At 41.2% G+C, this 21,666-nt stretch overlaps 1 protein-coding gene across 1 annotated transcript in view; it reads left to right on the top strand.

Annotated features, from left to right (window-relative positions):
* Nucleotides 1–21,666, top strand: part of FAM91A1 (family with sequence similarity 91 member A1) — a 312,498-nt gene that overhangs the window by 129,180 nt on the left and 161,652 nt on the right. Inside the window, exons 10-14 of the mRNA XM_085604989.1 lie at nucleotides 2,547–2,585; nucleotides 2,798–2,910; nucleotides 4,115–4,227; nucleotides 10,674–10,786; nucleotides 15,082–15,168. Of these exons, the coding sequence (XP_085461115.1) occupies nucleotides 2,547–2,585; nucleotides 2,798–2,910; nucleotides 4,115–4,227; nucleotides 10,674–10,786; nucleotides 15,082–15,168 (465 nt within the window). The remainder of the gene's footprint in view (nucleotides 1–2,546; nucleotides 2,586–2,797; nucleotides 2,911–4,114; nucleotides 4,228–10,673; nucleotides 10,787–15,081; nucleotides 15,169–21,666) is intronic.

Here is a 21,666-nt window from a genome sequence, read left to right as displayed (position 1 = left end):
ACCAATCTTAGTCAAGCGAGCCATGCATTTTGTAAACATCACAGAAGGCTGCCATTTTTTAACAAGATAAGGAAACGCTGGAGTGGGGTGAGGTGTGCATTTTGGAAATAATGGTGAGCGGCCACCATTGGCTGGTACAATGAAAAGAAAGGCGCGTTGCCGCTATAGCGTGCTGCGCTGCCCCCCAAAAAAGCAAGGAAGGCTACCGGTCGCTATAGTTAAAGCTCTTTAAAAAAAAATGTAGATGGGAAGGTGAAATTTGAGCGAGCCAGCGCATTTTGAAAATATGACACGCGCCCACCATTACTAATAAAAATATACAAGTGGATGCCGTGCTGAAACCTACAGCATGGTGCCTAAAGGCAATGAGGAGCAGATGGTCAGCAAAGAGTGGAAAAGTGATCACCCTTGCAGAAAAGCATGTCCTGTGTGCAATAGGTAATTGAAACCATACTGAGTAACAACACAAGTAAAAAGGCCAGTCCTCATGGGAGGTTACAAAAGCAGAAAAGGCGGTACTAAGGAGGGACTACTAAGCCTATTTACGAATCGGAAGCAACCATTTAGAATGGACAGTAACAGGAGCCAATTGAAAAGAGGGGCAGAAAATTGGCGGAGCTTCAAGTCCATGCCTGAATACAGCATGTTGTGAAGTTACAGTGCAAGCGCTGCCTAGGTGAGACCTAAAAAGTAAATTGTGTAGGATGGACTTGCTTGTTGAGTGTCATTTGTATGACTGTCAGTGCCTGCTTTTCACACATGTTCAAATATATAAAGATAGTATGAATCAAAAGCGAATGAATCACATATAGTATGTCAGGGTTTTCAGGTTGTCGTCAAAGACCCTCATTCACTCTAACTTCAGTGGCAGTATATTTTGATTCTCTGCCATGTAGGTTAGGTGAATTGCATCATCATTGGTTCATTTTCCGCCTACAATCCTCATCTGGGAGTGAGACCATCTGTTTCGTGACAGTCTTGATAGGTACGTGAATATGGCGGATAGAAGTGAATGTTAATAACATTAAAATGAAAGTTTGGTGCTGGGTGGATGTATTAGTGGTCCACTGCACCTGGTGTTTGATCGTGAGAGGTCGACATGTTTCGGCCCTTTGTTGACCTTACAGCACCTTGGGCCTTCTTCATGACGGAGGTCAGACCGATTTTTTGGGGTTGGGTCGCTCGCAGTGGGTAGGTTGATTCACTTACCCTTCTTCATCTCTTGAGTTCAATGACACAGTGTGTGACGTTGTTATAGGTGTGGATTGTACCTATAACTTATTAAGGAGTCTTCTGTTGCTCCTTCGGGCATGGAGGGGGATGAGTGCACCCTGCATGATCCTGTCTACTGAATCTCTGCTGCCGCTGCCTCCCTGGACACAAGCTGCCATATTAAAATGGATGTTTGGAAACATCCCTGCACCATGTGGCAGGCACCGTGACGGTGCAGGGATGTTTAGGTGGGCCACAATAGCGAAGGGCCAGGGGGGAAGAGGGGTCCTGCTAGGGGCCCTCAAAGGCACTTTCCGTTAGCCTTTCCGTGTCAGAGAGGCCGACATGCAAAGGATGTCGCAAAGTATAATCCTGACGGCAGGGCCGAGCCTGGCTCTGCCGTCATTAGGGGATTATGGTGTTTTTCTCCACCTGATTCCATCGCCCGCCGCATCGTAATGCGGAGGGTGGCCCGCAGACATAGATGAAGGTGAGACTGACAGCACGTCGTGTCGGACACACCGACATTGTAATGAGGCACTACGTGCTGACCCCAAGATAGCAACATAAAAGTCTTGATTTCCATCTCTCTAGAATTCTAGCATCTATCTGCCATTCATTTATGTCTGACGGCTCCCTCTAATCCTGATGCCAAGCCACTGCTGCTTTTCAGTGCAGTTAGTGCTTCATTTGAGCCAGTTATTGCCAGCAGGGGCCAGCAGCACTTATGTTTGGGGACTAGCACTTATTTCTCTGCATCAGATATTGACTGTGAGCAAGAGGGAGGAAAAGCACACAGATATTTTGGTAATGTGTCAATGTATGACTTCGCGAAAGTACTTTCATTTGTGTCTCCCTCTGAATGACTTGGGCTATTAAGTAACCTCTTATTTAATGCAGTGGTCATCAAAAAGATAAGGATAGGTGGTTACTTTGTTCTATCTTTTTTTAGTTGAACAATTTTATTATTTTTACATTTGGTGTGAAGTCAGAAATATTTTGATTACATTATTGATGATGTCCATTACAGTTTTCACATTTGCAAGGTTAGTACAATGTTGTGATCCATGGTAAATTATGTTACCTCTCTGTCATGTAATTCCTTCAATTTTAATGATTGTGATTCGCTTACATTCAGTTAATCACTAGTATGAAGTGATGTAAAAATGTAATTCATAACGTTTTTATTTGGATGGATACCTGGCATTCATGATGTTTTCTTATTTGGATTGATACCTGGTATTCACTGCAAGTGCTTCGCATTCCTGGTTTGTCTGAATAAACCATTCTTTATATATTCAATATGTTTATTAATAAAGTTTTTTGACTTTCAGCTTGCCAATGTGTTGGAGATAGATTTATCATTAGTAAAGGTATGTATCCTGGTAAGGGTTTTGGGGCTCATCGTCTTATGATGGTTTCCTCCGAGTTTAATTTGAGCATAGCTTATTTGGGAAGAGGGCTCTCAATGTGCAGATACTGTAGAAATATGAATAATTTTGGGGTGTTTTTTACCTTAAAAATATTTATCTAGCAAAGTCGCCTTTCATTTGCATACATTTATAAAAATCTTTTTTTTCCCCAGAATGCAGTTTCGATGTATTGTCGTCTGGGTTTTGCCCACAAAAAAGGACAAGTAATCCATCCTGATCAGCTCCATCAGTCTTGGAGGAATGTTCCATCTCTTAACAAACTAAAGTAACTATACATGGAAATGTTTCATTTCTTTTACGAAGAAGGAACTTTAGAGTTGAACAATTACCTTTGCATTAACCAGTTGTTCCAATATCCTATTTGTGTCTCATAAACATTTATTGAAAGATCCAAGTGAATGATTTGGCATAACCATTTGTGTAGCAAAGTTTATTATCTAGTCAATGTGCTTCTAAAATTGTAGGTCTCTCTCACAGCTCAGAACAATATTTGGGATGTTAGTAATTTCCTTTCAATGTATATTATGTTCTTTGGCAAGTCTTTAAAATTATTTTATTGTGTTATTATAAGTTGGGTAATTTTTTTATCCTGTAGTAGAGTACTTTATCTTCAGAATACGGACCTTCCTCAGCAATTTCTCTTTCATATTCAGGCATTGCACTGCATAAACCTTATTACTTTCAGGATGGCTGGTGTCCAGTAGGTATGCATGATTGAAGGCTGGGCTCTTCTACAAATGCTACATTTTAAGAGAAGGCTCAAAAAGATGGCCCTTTTTGCAGGACCTTGTGGATTAGTACCACAGAAGTAACTGGCCTAAAAATGTGGTATTCCAAGAATCTATAAGGGAATAGGAACTAGTAACCTGGTCCTTGCCAGAGCTTCCCACACAAGACCTAACATTTGCTGGTTCGTAAAGACTTTCTGAACTTGGGTATTTATTTTTGTAGTCAACGTATTAAGAACCTAGATGTGGTTGTCCTGTGGTTGGTGCCATATCCAACCTTAGCTTCTCTCTGGTGTATATTGGGTGCTTTATAACTTTAGATAACATTGGGGCTTTCTAAGTATACTGATCCATTAATTCTGGGTGTTCTTGAGCAGAGGTAGTCACAAATGGCTCCCTCTGTGCTTCAGTGAAACCCTGTATTGCATTGAAATGAGGACATGCTTATATGTTGAAAATACGACAAAGTATAGTTTGTTTTCCTTTTGTGCCCACATAACCCTGTGAGGCTTGTGTTTTTATTAATGTCATCACTCATTATTTTTTTTTTTTTGCTGATGTAAAAAAGACACAGTTTCTCAATTTCCTGCAGATCTGTGTCTATGTTGTATCTTTGCACAGAACATTTGCAATGTTAATTACTCCATTAATTTTTAGCCTATGTATTGCATTGTCACAGCTGTGTATTTTGCAGATTTAGTAAGCAGATATTGCTGATTGGGCTACTTTTGTTTCCATTAGGACCACTATGGATCCCCAAAAGATGCTTCTTTCTTGGGAGAGTGTGGAGAACAGTCCTGTTCTGGAGGTGTCATCAGCTACAGATACTGATACGAACAGTCAGGAAGACCAAGGTTAACTTGAAATTATTATTTTTTTAATTTATATTTTATTTTTAATGCAAAGGGAGATCATCACAGTGTATACAAATCTACAATAAAAAAAGAGAAACCGGGGTAGCACCAGATCATATCATTTCCATAAAACAAAAAATTGGTTCATTGCAAACATATACAACAGTAAAATCATATTTAAATGATCAATCCTTATGTACCTTATCCAAACAGTTTGAAATATCCGCATAGCACGTATACCTCTGGTCTTTGCCACAGCTTTTTCCCTTTCACAAATCTCAACCAACAGAGTCCACCACTCCACCGAGCTACTGGGTTTAGGGGAGATCCAAGCGCTGGTGATGGTGAGCCTTGCAGTAACCAGTAAGATGGCAAAACGTGCACGATGTGCCATGCTAGGGTCAACCTTAAAACCCATCATTATCTCCTGTACGGTAAATCTTAGTTCTAGACCCAATCTGTCTCTGCAAGCGTGGCTAATGTCCTCCCAGAAAGCCCAGATCGGCGGGCATGTAGCAAACATGTACACTATGTCGACCGCAATGGCTCAACACTCGGGGAATTTTGTTTTGTCGTCGGGCCTTGATCGCCTCTTTTCCCTGCCTGCTTGCTATCTTCTTAGGGGTGTAATATAGCATACACAGTGTCCTAAAATATTGGAGCTTTAAATTAACTGAAACTACAGCTTCTTTTAGTGTTGTGAATGCGTTGTTAATTAGTACGGCAGGGATATCTGTCCCCAAGGTATGGCTCCACTTCAGCGTGAACTGGAGACAAGGGTCTGTTCTGAGCTGTGAAAAATATTGATAAGTAATCCGTATAGGATGTTTCATGAGTAAATATGCATTTCTCATATGCAGAAATGGATACGAGTCTTTCTGATCTCAAGAAAAAGTCTCTAATCTGCAAATACTTGTAATAAAATTGTTGAGGAAGAGAAAATATGTTCTGGAGACTTTGAAAGGTCTTGAAACCATTAATGTTGTCTAAGTGACCAAGTCTCTCCAACTCGAACGTAGCCCAGCTTTTTGCCCCCCTATCCTTGAAGATCTCAGTCAAGATTGGGTTATCCCAAAGAGGGAACCTATCGTGAAAAATTGGAAGCGAATAGCCAGAGAGAATATCCCGCCAAACAGTAACAGTGTCTAATGGTCTTGAAGCAAACTCGCTTGTAATAATTTGGATCTGGAGTACGATCTAAAAATCTAATACTGTCTTGGCTCTGTAAAAGCTGATGATAAAAAATCTTGGTCTTTATTTGAAAGGAGGCTGTGGAGACGACCCGAGAAGGAGGCCCAGAAGTAGAGCTTGAAATCAGGCAGTTGAAGACCCTCTTGTATATAAGGATATTTTATACATTTAATTGCTCGGTGAGCTTGCCTATAGCCTCAACTAAAACTGCTTTTAATCCCGTCAAGTAAAAAAAAAAAAGTTAGGAACTCTGAGGAATAGCACAGAATAGATATAAGAATGTAGGTAGTATCGACATCTTTATTATGTTACATCTGCCGATTATACTGATGGGGAGATTATGCCATTTCTTCAGCTTTTTTGTGACTTCATGTAAGAGAGATTCATAATTCAGATTAAGTATGTTTCGTAGTTCCGAAGTGATTCGTACGCCAAGATAAGTTGCCACATGGCAAACCCCTGCTTATGGGCTAGCAGGTTTAAAGTTTATAATCACTTGTGTCTTACTAGTGTTTAGTTTGTTAACTTGAAATTAAAAGTTATTCTTCTTAAATGTAAAAGACTTGAACTAAGTGATGTAGTGCGGCCTTCATGTCTCAGGGTTTGCATGTCTTCAGAGAGACACAGGCCAGATGTTTTGTAGTGTCACAGTATATGTTATGACAAAAATATCAACTACATTGACATATTGCTACATTGTGAGGTAAGTATACAATGTATGTGTGAAATTAAGAATAGTGTGTATGTATATATGTATATATATATGTGTGTGTGTGTATATATATATATATATATATATATATATATATATTCACAGAAAAACCAGAGGTTACAGGGACATTATAGTTAGGAAATGGAATTTCAAAAAACTGAAATTCAATGGTAAAAAACAAAGATTACAGAGACGTTATAGTTAGCCTCAGGTTTCACTTGTGCAAAATCAGAGGAATTCAGCAGTCACAATTAGCTGAGCTAACTATTATACGTTTCCCCGCAATGCACTGCGCATGACCTCACATATTACATCACTCATAACATGGTCAGTGACATCACTGATGACATCATCCAGTGACAGTGAATGTTAAATATATACCAAGGTGTATTGATGAATCAGTGGGTGTATGAGTGCCTGTATGTATGATTCAGTGAGTGCGTGACTGACTGTATAAGTGAGGGATTAGGTGTCTCAGTGAATGTATGTTGAGTGACTGGGTTGTGTCTGTGTCAAGTCTGTCAGTTGGTGTCTAAGTGGCTGTATTGGTGGGGTAGTCTGTATGTGAGTGGCTGTATGGGTGATTGATTGGTTGTCTGAGTACGGGTGTATGAGTGTGTGTGAGGCTGTGTGACTGCCTGCATGGATGAGGGAGTGGGTGAGTCAGTGGCTGTGTGGAGATATACCTTTTTTGGGGTACACTGGTGCAGGGTCACCCTTTTGTCCACGGGTTCAAAGACCAACAAAATAGAGATCAGCACTGGAGTTGGGAATAAATAACAAGTTTATTAATCACTCACGAGTGGGACCACGTCCACACAGCACTCAAGTGCTGCCTGAGGTAGTACACTGACGATCACAGAACACAGGGCTTTTATACAGGTTTTCTGCAGTGTAAGCATGTGAACAGAAATAGGAAGAACATGTTTTTTAGAAATAGGTTTCAGCAAACAAGGGCAGATGAATAACCACTTGGTCAGCAAAGGGGGAGAGGGAGCAGGAGTGCTTTTGGCAGCAGTAAATGGTAGACAGTTAACATCTGAGACCAGATGCTCTGGCAGCTACAAACCCTTAGCACGTACACTGCTTTTAGCTGAGTCAGGAAGTCAACTAAAATAGATCGCACCGGCAGAGTGAAAAGACAAAAGAATTACGAAGGAAACTTAAGCAGACACCACAGCCAAAATGGCTGTCGCTTATGCCAAGTAAAATGTTACACGTTTTCCACAGCTGTTTAGGTTAGTTAGTGCCTCTGTAAGGGGCTGCATGGGTGACTGAGTTTGTGTATGGCTGTGTCGGTGAGTGAATGGATGTGTCAGTTGTATATGGGTTAGTAACTGCATATGTGAAAGGCAGTACAGGTGAGTGTTGAAGTATATGAGTGACTGTATGTGTGAGTTATTGTGAGAGTGGCTGCATGGGTGAGTGTGTGCTTATGTCAGTGACTGTATAGGGGAGTAAGTACGTGTTAGTATCCTTATGAATAAGTGTGTGTATAACTGTATAGGTGTGCAAGTGGCTGTGTGATTCACCCTATGGGTGAGTGAGTAGCTCTATGGGTGACTGACTGTGTGTGAGTGGCAGTATGGGTGTGTGAGTCGATATATCACTGGCTGTATTAGTGAGTGAGTGGTGTATGAGTGGCTGTGTGGGTGACTGAGTGGATGTCTGTGTAGACCTATGAATCATTAAGTGGAACTTGGAGTGGCTGTATCAAAGGTTATATTGGGGTGTGAGTGGGTGTAGATGAATTCATCAATTATGTCATTTGAGATATTATCAGTGATGTCACTGAGCATGTCATGAGTGATGTAATAATTGAGGTCATAAGCAGCGCATTGCGGGGGGCTGAGTTGTTGCAACGCTTTGCGGGGGCCCGAGTTATTGCTTTTTACACACAGGGAGCTGCTGCTGACATGCAGCTCCCTGTGTGTAAAAAATCAAAGTGCTCCGCTTTGAGCAAGCGAGAGCAAAATGCTCTTGCTTGCTCAAAGTGGAGCACACTGTTTGCTATGGCATGGCAGGAGTGGTGCTCCCGCCATGCCATTACATACTGCAATGTCCCGGGGTTGGGCACCCCGGGCTATTGCTGGAGCAGACGGTCCCCAGGTCCATCTAGAGCTCCTTGAGGGGGGCGCGGCCCCTCTCCTTTGATCACAGGTGGTGGTCCCCGGGACAGGTGGGGCAGCGAGGCCAACCCATATAATTTTAATTAGCCACAGGGAGGTAGCTTTCCCTGGGGCAGGAGGGTCTATGAGTCCCCCCCCCCCCATATTGTTTTAATGAGCCCCTAGGGGGTGGCGGTCCCCGGGACAGGGGGGATCTGAGAAAATCCCCCCTCACACATAATTTTAAATAGCCCCCGGGAGGTGGGGGTCCCCAGGGCTGCAGGCAGCTCCAGTGGGCCCACCCGCAAAAGAGCCCCAGAAGATGGAGGTCCCCAGGGATTTGATAAGCCCTAGGAGGGGGACCCCGTGTGCCCACCTCCTATAATTAGTATATGCCCCCGGGACCTGAAATTTTCAGCAGAACTGCAGCAAAACCACTCCCCCTCCCCAAAATGCTTTTTATCCTCGGCGGGGTCCCTGTGGGACCCCTCACCATATCTGGGAGGTCAGGATAGTCCTGCCTTGCCCCTTTTATTTCTTTTTAACTTTTTTTCTGTGACTCTGCTTCAAGCCGAGTCCCAAGATGGCTGCCAACACTTCCTGGTTGAAGCGTGAACAGGCAATCAAATTTTGGAAGGATTCGCAAGTCCACTGCAAGGACTTGCATCTCCAGGTATCTATATTTTTTAACCTCTTCTGTGCCCATGACGAGACTATCTCGTCATGAAACCCACCCGCTAAGGAAGCGCCAGGCACAGGAGGCGGAAAAGGCCTGGCACCCAAGGGGTTAAAGATAGATGTCTCAAAAACTACTGAACCGATGTGCACCAAATCACAAAAAGCATGCTTTCTAGACCACACCAAATCACAAAAAGCATGCTTTCTGGACCAACATCTAGCTTCCTGCCAAATTTGCTGTAATTCCGTTCAGCAGTTCTGGCTGTAGTCGTGTTCAAAAAATCTCCATAAACTTAACATTGGGAAAACGCGGTTTGGGACCCCCTATTTTTCTCGGGCCCCCCTTCACGGACCACCCCGAAACTTTCAACACAGCAGCTGAAACAAAAAGGGTAAGTTTTGTGAAAAGTTTGTGGAGATTCGGCAAGTGCTGCCAAGGTTGACAAAACAAAAAACGCTTTTCCTATGGAAACTTTGGTCCTAACTATAACTACCTACTGGCGTTACAATGTAGCAGTAACTCATCAGTAGATCATTATCATGGAGGTGATACTATTGTAGTTGAATATTAACAACCTCTATATATGGTCACGCAATTAGCACATCACTTCTTTTGGACCACAGGTTTCAGCAACATTGTAGAGCTATACCCATGTCATTTATGGCAGGGGAGTTTGGCATTCTACTTTTTCCACTCAGTCATTATATTTGTAGTTCAACTACTAGTCTATTGACTGGATTTTGTGTTGTCTCAAGATTAGAAATAAGAAGTTGAAACCCTGTTGATTTGAGTTTTTGAGCTTTGTTAGCCAAGATTCTGGCTGCAAAGTAGTTGGTTCGCGTTAATCTCATGTCGTTTGTATTAATTGTGCATTCATATACTATTTAATTTTCTAAGAAGTCACAAACACCCTGAGTGGGTGTTGTGGACCCCCAAGGGTCCCCGAGCCAATGGTTAAGAACAGGTGTCTTAGTGTATTGGGGACCACAGGTTGAGAACTGCTTTCTTAGTGTATGTACGTTGGTCTCCCATGTGCCATAAAGATCAAAGAATCAATGTACTTATCTCATCACCTTCAATCTCAGAAGAGATTGTCTCTTTTTGCTCTATATAACTGATTGCTTTATCCATGTTGGCCAGCTCTTAAAAATATATATATATATTTTTCTCATCAGAACTGTATTTAATTTTGCACATGAACTCAACATGTATAAAAGGAGCAAATAATTTGTGTGAAAAGAGATTAGAATGTCAATTATCTGTGATAATATATTTGATTAATATCATGTTACTATTTGGAGGTACATAACTAGTTTGCTCTTAAGTGCAGCATATCATGCCACTTGACTTTCCAAGTTCCTGCGGGTTGCACTTTGTAGTGCAAAATATGTTTGCTGTAATCAGGAGGCCAACACAGTTTTAATATTTAGTACCCAAGACTAGCTAGAGGGCAATATTCACATTTCAAATATCTTTCGGACTGTAAAAGATAGAAAGACAGAACAATGCTTGACAAAAGTGCCAGTCCCAATTTGTTGCTTCTTGTAATTGAAATGGCAAATACATACTGATTCATATTACAAACTGATTTTGACAACTACCTCTGCTTTTGTTAGAATTTGTACAAATAATTTCTTTTCTTTATTATAAATACTCAATTTTGATTTGTTATTTTTTCTATACTGAAAATTGAATGAAGAATATTGAAAAAAAAGAAAACCTGTGTCTCATTAAGAAATATGCTTTGCTCTAACAGCAGACACTGCCAGTGTGAGCAGCCTTAATCTTTCAAGTGGGCATACAAAGCGGATCGCATTTCTGTTTGATTCAACACTCACTGCCTTCCTAATGATGGGGAACCTTTCACCCGTGAGTATTTGTGTTACACATTGTATAGCCATTAGAAAATTAAAAACACCAAATTCCTTTACTGTCTTACTCAAAAGCGATATGCAAAGTGTTCTGTTCCTATGGTTTTTCTTTGAGGATTTTCACCAGATCACTAATTCTTCCGCACAGATACCATGGAATGCCAGCTCCATTAATTGCAATCTAGTATACTCTTCTGTGAGATTTATTTGCATTGCTGACATCTGGCAACTATTACAAGTTGCTTTTCTCATTTCTGTAAATGTTTGCTATGATTTCATTACCAGTAGACGAAGGCTTAGTATCTTTCTGACTTAGTTCTCATTAATTTGTTTCTTATTTATGGTCTGTATCCACACCCATACCAATTTAAGCTTGTTAAAGCATCACAACTTTTAAGGGCCTTTTTCCAGATCCTGCGGTGGCACTAACAACTAAGTAATATTCCTGGTGGTTACTGTAACTTAACCCCAGCATTCCATTGCTAAGGGTACTGTTGCACTACAGGCATTAAGCCAAGGCCTCATTTGTAGCGTAGTCGAGTATTCAAGCCCTTAATGTAGGAGGAGTAAAAGGATTTGGTACACTATGACACAGTAATAACAAATAGTGAAGATAAATGTATATTCCATTTTATTACTGTAAATTTATTTAAACAGGAATCAACTATTATTTACAATCGGAGAAGTGCAGACTGTTAAAAATGATAAGGAAAATAAATCTAAAGGTTCTACCTCCTTCGGAATTTTAGATATGGCCCCACATATTTTCTTGCACTTAGAGGTTAGTAAATGTTAAATTAATTGTTATTTTATACATAAATTGTTGTGCTGGGCCAAGACACTTTGACACTACCTGTTTGAAATAGAGGTCTCTAGGTGGCAGTGGTTGGCATCCTGTCCAAGTAGGCACCCTTCCTTCTAGTCGGTGCGGGGATCCCGGACGTCAGATTCACTGTGCTCTGGACTCGGGCTGCGGTGGTTCTTCGGGCCGTAAACAGGCGCTGCGCTGATTTTTCAGCCGCACTGCAGCGATGCGTTGGTTTTTCAACCGAACGGCAAGCTTGCGGCGGGAAAAGCGGCCCTGGAAAGGATATGCATGTATTTTCAAGTCTTAACATTGCAGAACCACCTCCAAGGGCTCTGAACTGCAATTGGCACCATTTTTCAGGTCAGAACTCCCAGAAATGGAGTTCAGGGGGCTGCAGATGGAGTCTTTGATGGCCCTGAAACTTTCAGCAGGAGGCAAGCACACACAAGCCATTGGAAAAGCAGGATACAGAAAACAAAGTCCAGTTCTTTCACTGCCCACAGACGGAAGCAGCAACTGCTGGCCGACATAGCAAAGCAATACAAATCAGAGGGACAGTACTCCTGATAGCTCTTCAACTCTTCTTCTTGGCAGAGACCTCAGTGCAGAGGTGTTCTAAAAATGTGGGGTTACAGGGCCAATACTTATACCCCTTTTGGCCTTTGAAGTATGCATATTTCAAAGGAAAGTCATTGTTGTCCACAAGAACCTGCCTTGGCTGTAGACACACTACAGGGTTGGAAACAGCATTGTGAGAGGGGAGGCACAGCCGTATTCAGGTATCAGTGACAACTCATCCCACCTCAGGATATGCAGGGCACACCTTAGCTCCCTTTGTGTGATTGTCTAGAGTGGATGCAAAACAGTCCAACTGTCAGTCTAAATCATATGTGGATTCCACCAGCAGGCAGAAGCACAGAATGGTAAAGAAAGAAAATGCCCACTTTCTAAAATTGTCATTTTGAAACACACGATTTAAAATCCAACTTCACTGAAAGATGTATTTTTAAGTTAAGGGATCCTAAACTCCAAATCTCTCTCTCTTCCCAATTGAAAGTTACACTTATAAGATGTTACAAGGCAGCTCCAATGCTAACCTATGTGATATATTGTCCTTGTAATAGTGAAAAGCGAAATTAGCAGTCTTTTTTATTATCAGGACATGTAAAACACACTAGTACATGCCCAACCTTTCACATACACTGCACCCTGCCCATGGGGCCACCCTGGGCCTACCTAAGGGGTGTCTTACATGTAGGATAAGGGATGGTTTGGGCCTGGCATGTGGGTGCCCTTGCCAGGTCGAAATGGCAGATTAAAACTGCACTTGCAAGCACTGCGGTGGCAGGCCTGAGACATGTTTGCAGGGCTATTCATCAGGCTGGCACAATCAGTGCTGCAGGCCCACTAGCAGCATTTCATTCACAGGCCCTGGGCACCCACAGTGCACTTTAGTAGGGACTTACCAGTAAATAAAATATGCCAACCATGGATAAACCAATCACCATTACAATTTACACAGAGCATTTGCACTCTATCACTGATTTGCAGTGGTAAAGTGCCCAGAGTCCTAAAGACAACAAAAATAGTTCAGAAAAATTCGGAATAAGAAGGCAAAACATTTGGCGATAACCGTGCAAAAAGGGCCTGGCCCAACCCTGCCTATTAGTTCAAAACTCTGGCTATGCTTTCAAGATTTCTAGTATTTTGGTTATTTTGCCATACGTGATCAGTTTATATGCGACTGTACAGGGCTGGCCAAGGCGACGCATGAGTGTTTGCACAAAGGTGCATTGATTGTCCAAAAAAGCAAACTGAAAGATGGATTGTGGCCAAAGTAAATAGTTGGGCTGCTGTAGCTCAGTGGCACTGTTAAATGTTTGCTGAAACATTACTGTGTAACATACAGGTTACAAGTTACAATACCAATTATTTAGATTGATGGGCTAAAACACCAGCTGCTTTAATGGGTGTTATTGGTATTTTATATATAGCAAACCTAAGCCAAAGTGCAGTGGAGAGCTCTACATAGAACATGGTTATGTCAGAAGCATCTCAAACTTTAGGTGCTGGCATCTATTTGAAACCAGATTACAAAAACAGAATGTAACGAGTAGCTGTGAATAGCAAACTGTTACTGCTACATTACTAGACAGCACACTGTGTAGTGAATGTTTACATTACACTTTTTTACTACGTTACATATATTTACAATTTAGAATAAATTAAGATGCAGCAATTTACCTACAGTCGCTTAGTATTCAGTAATGTGGCAGAACTTGGATTAGAACACAGGTGCCCTGGTTTTAAGGTCAAATGAGTAAATTTCCTTTTGACTATAATAAAAGCTGTTTTACGAATTGGAATGCAGGACACAGGAGCCTCTGTGCTATTAACATCTTTCCTGTTCCACTGCTCCACTCTCTACCTGTAGATAAAGGTACCATTTTACTTTCAGCCGAATGGATTGTTTGCAAAGGAAAAAAAGACGTAAAATATGTACACACACAAGTCAAATATCTGAAAGTCCGGGTTGTTTTCTAAAGAGGGGCAGGTGAGAGGTATTCACAGATACATTAAGCATTCTGAGGGTGTTCCTACTTAACTCTTTAAATACAAGCATGCCATGGGTCGATTTTGCATACTTAGTTTCTGGTGTCCCCTTCCACGCCTCACTCTGAAAAAGCATATTAGATAAGGAAAACCATTTAATTGATCCTTCTCTTGCCTCCTTCCTCCTCACAAAAGCAAAGATTGGGGAGAGGAGTTGGTCTAACGGTTAGGGCGCTCGACCTTGGACCTGGGGAACTGGGTTTGACTCTTGGTAATGACGCTGAACATCCTGTGATTCTGGGCAAATCACTTAATCTCACCGTGCCTAACCAAAAAAAAAAAAAAAAAATGAATGCGTGTCCTCATGTAGCGTAACTGGTGCTATGTAAAGCGCTCTGATACCCGATTTGGAATCGGGTCAAGTTTGCGCTATATAAAAAAAAAAATCTCTGCAAAGATATATTGGCATTGCATGTCTTTCATCCTAAAAATATCTGAACAAAAAAGAAGCACGTGAAAAAGTCTATACTGAGTTTTGAAAAGGCGGGAAGCATAGTTTAAAATTGGACAAGTTTCTGCAGTATTCCGTTAATGTGTATGGCCTCCATGCTTGTTAATGATGCACAAGTTTTTGTCTGCCCCCTGGTATTTAGAAAGTGAAGGATAGGTCAGCCTGACTGAAAGGTTCTAAGGCGTGCACATGGGCCTATGGTTTGAGCTCTGTTGATCTTTGGGGAAAACCCAACAGGCTCTGCCTTATTCGAATCTTGAGGCCATTGAACTGACATTTTTTCCCCAACACCGTGATGTCCAAACACCTCCCCTGATTTTAACCCTTCTTTAAAGTAATTTAGTTATTCATAACAAAAATACTGTGGTTATGCTGTTATAAAATGATGAAACAATTTACTGTCGAATGCCTTGTTTTCCAGAATTTGAAAAGTCATGCCGTAACCATGTTTGAAGTGGGCAAGCTTTCGGATGAATCTCTTGACAGTTTTCTTGTGGAGCTTGAAAAGGTAGGGTGACCAATTCAGAGGAAGTTAGTAATGAATACATAGTTTGAAATCTTTTATCTTCATACACATTTTCTTTACTCTAATATGCTCCTTTTCTTGGAGTAATTGCTCATAAACTGCTCTAGCCTACACAGTTTGATCTTTGCTGTTATTGGCTCTGCAAAATTCAATTTATCCTAGTTTTGTAATAATTTTGTACATTTTGACCCCACCTGCAGCTTTGTCCATTTCTCCCGCTGAATTTTGAGAAGAATGCTACAGAGTTTCTATAGCATATTAATCTGATCCTGCCAATGTACTATCAGTGTCATCGAAATTTGAAACTTTTTTTTACTTGGGGTAAACCTTTACACTTGAGGCAGATTCTGCTTTGTAAAAATGACAACACAGATCATTCTGGGATTCCATGCACAGACTATTTTGTACATCTTCAGTTGGCTTGCTAGCATCTTGATGATACAATTACCGGAATGAAAAAACATAGAGCTGATGTCCTCAGTTCTGTAGTTCTTGGTAAATTTGTGGCAGTAACGCACTGACCTATCAATTTAGCAAGTCACTAACATTATCAAGTTAGATCAAGTAAAGTGGGTCATTATATCCCAGACCCTTTACTTTTCTGTTCTTTGGGCCTTTGTCAGTCTAAAGGTTTTCTTCTGTTCTTTTCTCCAGGCCCCTCAGAAATGTTCTCCCCATGTCATATAAAAACAAATCTCAGCTGTTACTGCTAGCAAAAAACACATTTTAACCCTTTCGCTGCTAGACCCTCCCACCCCCCACCGTTCAAAGTCTTTTTTTGGCTATTTGGGGTAGTTTGTGCTTAGTCCTCCATAACGTTTTGCCACAAAAGCTATCCACGCCAAATTTGTGTCATCTTTTTCCAACGTCCTGGGGATTCTAAAGGTACCCAGGGATTGTGGATTCTCCTGGAGGGGACTGAGAAAATAGCCAAAGTATAGTTACATTTTGAGATTTTGTGGGACAATAGGAAAAAAAGTGCTCTGGATAAGTGTTTTTTTTCATAAAAATTGCATCAACAAACGGTTTGATGTGCTAAACTCACCTTCTTCCCAGCTTTCAGGAGCATGCAAAGCTGAAACAAAAAAACACATTTTTGACCACAGTTTTGGTATTTTTCAAAGAGGTAGCCCATTCTTCATATTTGTGTGCGCTTTCAACCTACTTCCAGTTTATAGTGCAAACCAATATGAAACCCATGCGTGATCGAGGAAAGCCATATATTTCTGACAGGTTTACTAACTTCCGAATTCAGCAAGAGGTCATATGTCTGGATCCCTCAAGGTTTGCACAAAGAAACTAACTGTTGAAATAAATTAATATTGAAAACGAGTTTTAAACACAGCTATTTGTGACTATGTTTTCATCTGTAACTTTTTGTCACAATGGCCAATCTACAAAAACAATTTACCATTACTTCTGCATAGTCCCTTTTCATTGTGGGGATATATAGGGTTTGTAAGTTTTCCCAGAACCCGAGGTACCCAGAGCCAACAACTGAGTAGCACTGTACAATGTTTCTTCACTGTGTATTGAGTATAGACCAATTCACATGGTGAAATATGTAGAGTGAAAAATTAGTATCAAGGTAACCTATGTGTTTCTGAAATGGGCACAAGATATGGAGTTTAGGAGCAGTGGTTATTTGTACATCTCTGAATGTGTAGGTACCGGTACGAGCATATGATTTAGAGAGTATTTTTCAAACTGTCTTCTTCCTTACACACTGGCTTGTATTTGGAAGGGACAAATGCATCAAAATTCAATTGGTAATAATAAATATCGTACTTTTCTATGCTCCCACATGTCTTTTGATAAAAATGGTACCTCACTTGTCTTGGTAGACCTAATGCCTGTGACAGCAAACGGCGCAGTACAGAACATGGATGCATCACATTTTTCTGCTAAAAAATAAACCCGTTTTTACAAAGAGGGTAGCTGTGGATTTTGGACCCTAGCTCAGCCGGCACCTAGGGAAACCTAGCAAACCTGTACAATCCAGGATGGGGTTACTTGCTTGGCTCTCCACAGGTTGTTTCCCCCAGAGTCCTCAATCTTTGACTAAAAACAAATTGTCTTCACATTTCTGTGATGGAAATTTGTGGAATCTGTGGGAATCCATAAACCTCCTTCCACCCAGCATTCTCCAAAGTCTGCTGATAAATATGGTACCTCACTTGTATGGGTAGGCCTAGTGCCCGCAACAGGAAAGGCGCCAAAATACAATGTGGAGACATCCACATTTCCTGTCACAAAAATGATCTAATTTGGTGATGGGGATAGCAGCTTTTTTTTTTTTAATTTTTTTTTACTCGAGGCCAAGTCACACAAGTGGGAAGCATTTTTATTGGGACAAGTGGGGAGCTCTAGGTGGTAGGAAGTTTGTGGATTGCTGCTGATTTTTAAGAATACGTCACAGAAATACAAGGTAAATGTGCAATTTCAGTCATAGTTTGAGGTTTGTAGGTCCCTGTGGGTAAGAAAACGTTGTGGTATGTGCACGAGGCATATCTCCTTGGACTCCATTGGTTTTCAGAATTGTAGGATGATATTGGGACTTAACCCAACTCTGCTACTCATATGTATAAAGGACATCCAGAATCTAAATTTCCCTTCTTGACAAAAAGATGGGAATTCTTTAGTCACTAGAGGGTCAAAAACACTGTTGGGGTCATATTAAAGGTGAAAGCTAGGCCAGATGAGTGGGTAGGCAGGCCACCACCACACCTTGATGCAATAAAAGGTGTCTTGTGGGCTTTCTGACCCTCCTACCGGGGCAGATTGGAGTTAAAGATCACTTATCTGTCCCTGGGGGCGGGGGCAGAAAGACAGTTGCAGGTAAATTGAGGGGGTGGGGTTAGGCCCAACGCTTAGGCGGGACGCCCCACCCATTTCTCCACAAAAGAATCATCCCTGGTATTTAGTGGGCTTTCTGCACCCACAGATGCAGATTGGAGATAACCTCCAGTATACCCCCGGGGGGCAGAAAGACATTTGGGCATGGGGTAGGGAGAGCACTAGACCATTGCTTGGGGGGCTGCTCCCCCTCCATATATAGTCCCTGATGGTCTAGTGGGCTTTCACCTCTTTCTCCTCACCTCCGGCAGATTGGAGGTTAGAACCACCATTCTGCACTGGTTGGGGGTAGGGCGGCAGAAAGACTTTAGCGCTGGGGGAAAGGGGCACATTTGCCCATTGGCAGGGGGCTCCCCACCTTAACAATATTCCCTGGGGGTCTACCAGGTGGATCCACTCCGGAGTGTCACCATTGGAAGGGGGAGATGCTCCCCTTTCTAATAACACCTCCCCTGTCCCAATTTGTGCTCTGGGGGCTGAGATATGCCCCCGAGCTCTAATGCAGTGAAGATGAAATAAGACTCATCGTCTCATTTCACTTTCAATGTAATTACGTCAGTGCGCCATGTGCGCTGATAGTTATTACTCTAAAAAAATGCCTCAGGCTGCTGGGGTAACTCTTCCCCCAGGTCCTGGGGCTAAAAATAAGTGAAAGGAAACGTAAATCCCTCTAGTGCTCGCATCAGAGATTTCCTGCCGTGGCTTCCAGGACGGCCTTGGCACATGAGGACCAGATCGGAGGATGGCACGGAGCCAGTTGGTTAATCTACCAGTGTCATAGAGAATAAATTGATCCCAAGAACACATGTAATTAAAATGTATAGTGTAATAGACATACTCTGGAGAAAACTTAAATGGTAGGACCAAATAAATGTCCAAAAAATGCAAACTGAAAGATGGACCAAAGTAAAACTAATAGTTTTTGTCCTACTGATCTAGCTCAGTGGCACTGTTAAATGTTTGCTGTTCAAGGAAGGACCTGGGGTTGCAGTTCTGGCTGGACTTTTCCTATAGGAGTAGGGTCAAGACTGATTTCCATACAGCTGGATCTAAACTGAAGTGGCACGGTGTGTAAAGGAGCAATGTATTGGAATTCGACCAAAGTGATTACCAGTGGCTGAGAATGATTCAAGCATTCCATCCATCACTGTTTAGTATACTTATTGTGAGGAGCAAATAAATGCCATATTATTCCTGGAAAATAAGCATACATTGTAGTTTCTACATTACAAGTTGACAGATACCTATTTGAAATCAACGCAGCATTTTAGATCATACAAGCGACATACACACCCAAAAAACTGAAAACAATCACATTTGTGAAGTTTTTTTTAATATATGTCAATGAGTGGCAAGTGGTTCAAACTAGGTAATCTGATATTGTTCTAAAATTGAACAAAAGCAGAGACTGATGTTTTTAGCCAGTAGTTAGTCGAATAGTAATGGAAACTCCTTTGTAGGAATGACACTTATTGGAGGTCTTAAACATAAATTAAATGTTATGAATTTTGGATGTTTGTTGTTAATACTGCAACCCAATGCAGGGCCATATGTCTGAATTCCGGGTCCATTCTCTTTATGAACTCTAATATATAGTTTTTTAATTTTATTTATATTATAATGTCCATTTCCTATAAGAGTTCAATATAAACTTTCATCAGTCAGTCAAAACTTTTTATTCGGCATTAAAGCCATAAAAAGACATTGCATCAATGAAATAATGATAAAACATACAATATAAAAGTCATAAGAAACAACAAATCTAGAATAAATACAATAATAAAATCGTAAGAAGAAATTCCACACAATATAGGCTTAATATGCTGCAAGGATAAAATGCTTCACAATTCATCACGGTAAACATTTCTTATCACTTTTCCTGAGTCTAAGAGTTTGACATGCATAGCAAGTTACAGCAAGACAACAGTGTTCAGATTCTAATACTGCAGACACTCTTTATAAGTTCTGGAGCTAAGGGTGCATGAAAAGGGTATTAAATATTGTTTTTTTGGGCGCACATTAAAGCTACAAAAGAACATAAAATGTGCCAATGTTTGCTTAGAGGTGTTGTCGCAGGGGCAGAGATTGGAACCAGATACCTTGCTGAGGGTAGGCTACTATAACATGCAAGGTGCTGAGTCTAAAGTAAGTTAAATAAAATCGGTGTTCGCTGTTTGAGACGTATGTTAAGTAATGTTCAATCCCTACCTCACGCTGACAAAAAGTGTTTCACTGTAAGTTTTGAACTATTATCAATTTCGTTTGGAAAGTGAAAAAGATTTGAAAGACCTATATCATAAAAGCCCTTTTCAACATGGGCGGGCCCGAGGATGGAAAAAGCTCGACCCTATCTCAGACAGTCTTCAATAACTAAACCAGAGAAGGTGGTGTGCTTTGAAGGCCAAATCCTAAGCCAAATAAGTAGTGGTGCGACCTGAACTAAATCCTCAAAGAAAGGAAGTCCAGTCTCCAGGTGGGCCATAAGGTTGGACGTACTTTTGAAGATCGCTAGAAGCCTACATAGGAATTCATGTTCAATTTTTTTAGAGACTGCCAGGAAGGGTATACCATCACACGCTAGCCCCGTTTACTTTCGTACAAGGTGATCCGTTCCTTAATGGGTTTTTGGACTAATTTGTTGGAAAACCTAAAACATGGGACCAATGTCCCTAGAAAATTAGCAAGCTTGTGAGTTCAATGTCCTTCCCAGCTCAGTTTTTCTGAAAGAATTATACCAAGGTAAATGAAGCTTGAATTTTTGTTTCAATATGAAATGAGCGGGAAGGGGTCTTTTTGGGGCCACAGATTAAAATATGTGATTTCTGTTGATTTATATTAAGGTTAAAATCCCCCATAAAATTGTTAAATGTGTCAAAATGCATTTGCAAGCCATTGACAGTATGGGCGATCAGAACAGCACCGTCTGCATAAAATAGGACGGGTACTAGGCGGTTACCAATTCTAGGAAGATCTATCCCTTTGGCTGTCTGCGCAGTCTTGAGAGCATTTCTATAAAAAAATAATTTTTTAAAAAGGGGCTAAGATGCAACCTTGCCTCATGCCCTTGGTGGAATAAATGGGCGTAGTGCAATCTCCATTTATGTTGTAGCGGACCTGTACCTTTGTATCGCTATGTAGGCTTGTTAAGAATTCTGCCAGAGCTTGGTCAATCCCTGCTTTGCACATCTTGGACCATAACTTGCCCCTGTCCACCAGATCGAATGCGCTAAAAAGGTCCATGAAGGCCATAAGGGGGGCCCCCACCTCTGGCTTGGAAACTTAAACTTACATCAATTAAAGCCTAATGCTGTTATGATAAATCATACTTTTCATAAACAACTTCTAAAAATTAAAATGTCCCTGAAAGAGTGAAATTCTTTAAGCTTCTTTTGATCTTGGGTTAATACATCGTAGCTAAATGTTGCCCCGTGTACCTGGCCTTCATGGGTATTTCCAGCTGGCTCGGCCGGTGCAGGTAAATGCGGTGTGGCGGGGAGGGCAGGGGTGGTAGAGTAAGTCAATAGATGACAGAATAGGGAAAAAAAAAAATTTAAAAAGAAAGAAAACCACATACCTTGCTCTCACTGCGTCGCCCGAGGTAAGTAGTTTTCTTTATTTTTTAAT

This window comes from Triturus cristatus, chromosome 5_1 (genome assembly GCF_964204655.1).
Source record: "Triturus cristatus chromosome 5_1, aTriCri1.1, whole genome shotgun sequence".
Taxonomy (NCBI): Eukaryota; Metazoa; Chordata; class Amphibia; order Caudata; family Salamandridae; genus Triturus; species Triturus cristatus.
This window is presented reverse-complemented; position numbering and strand designations above follow the sequence as displayed.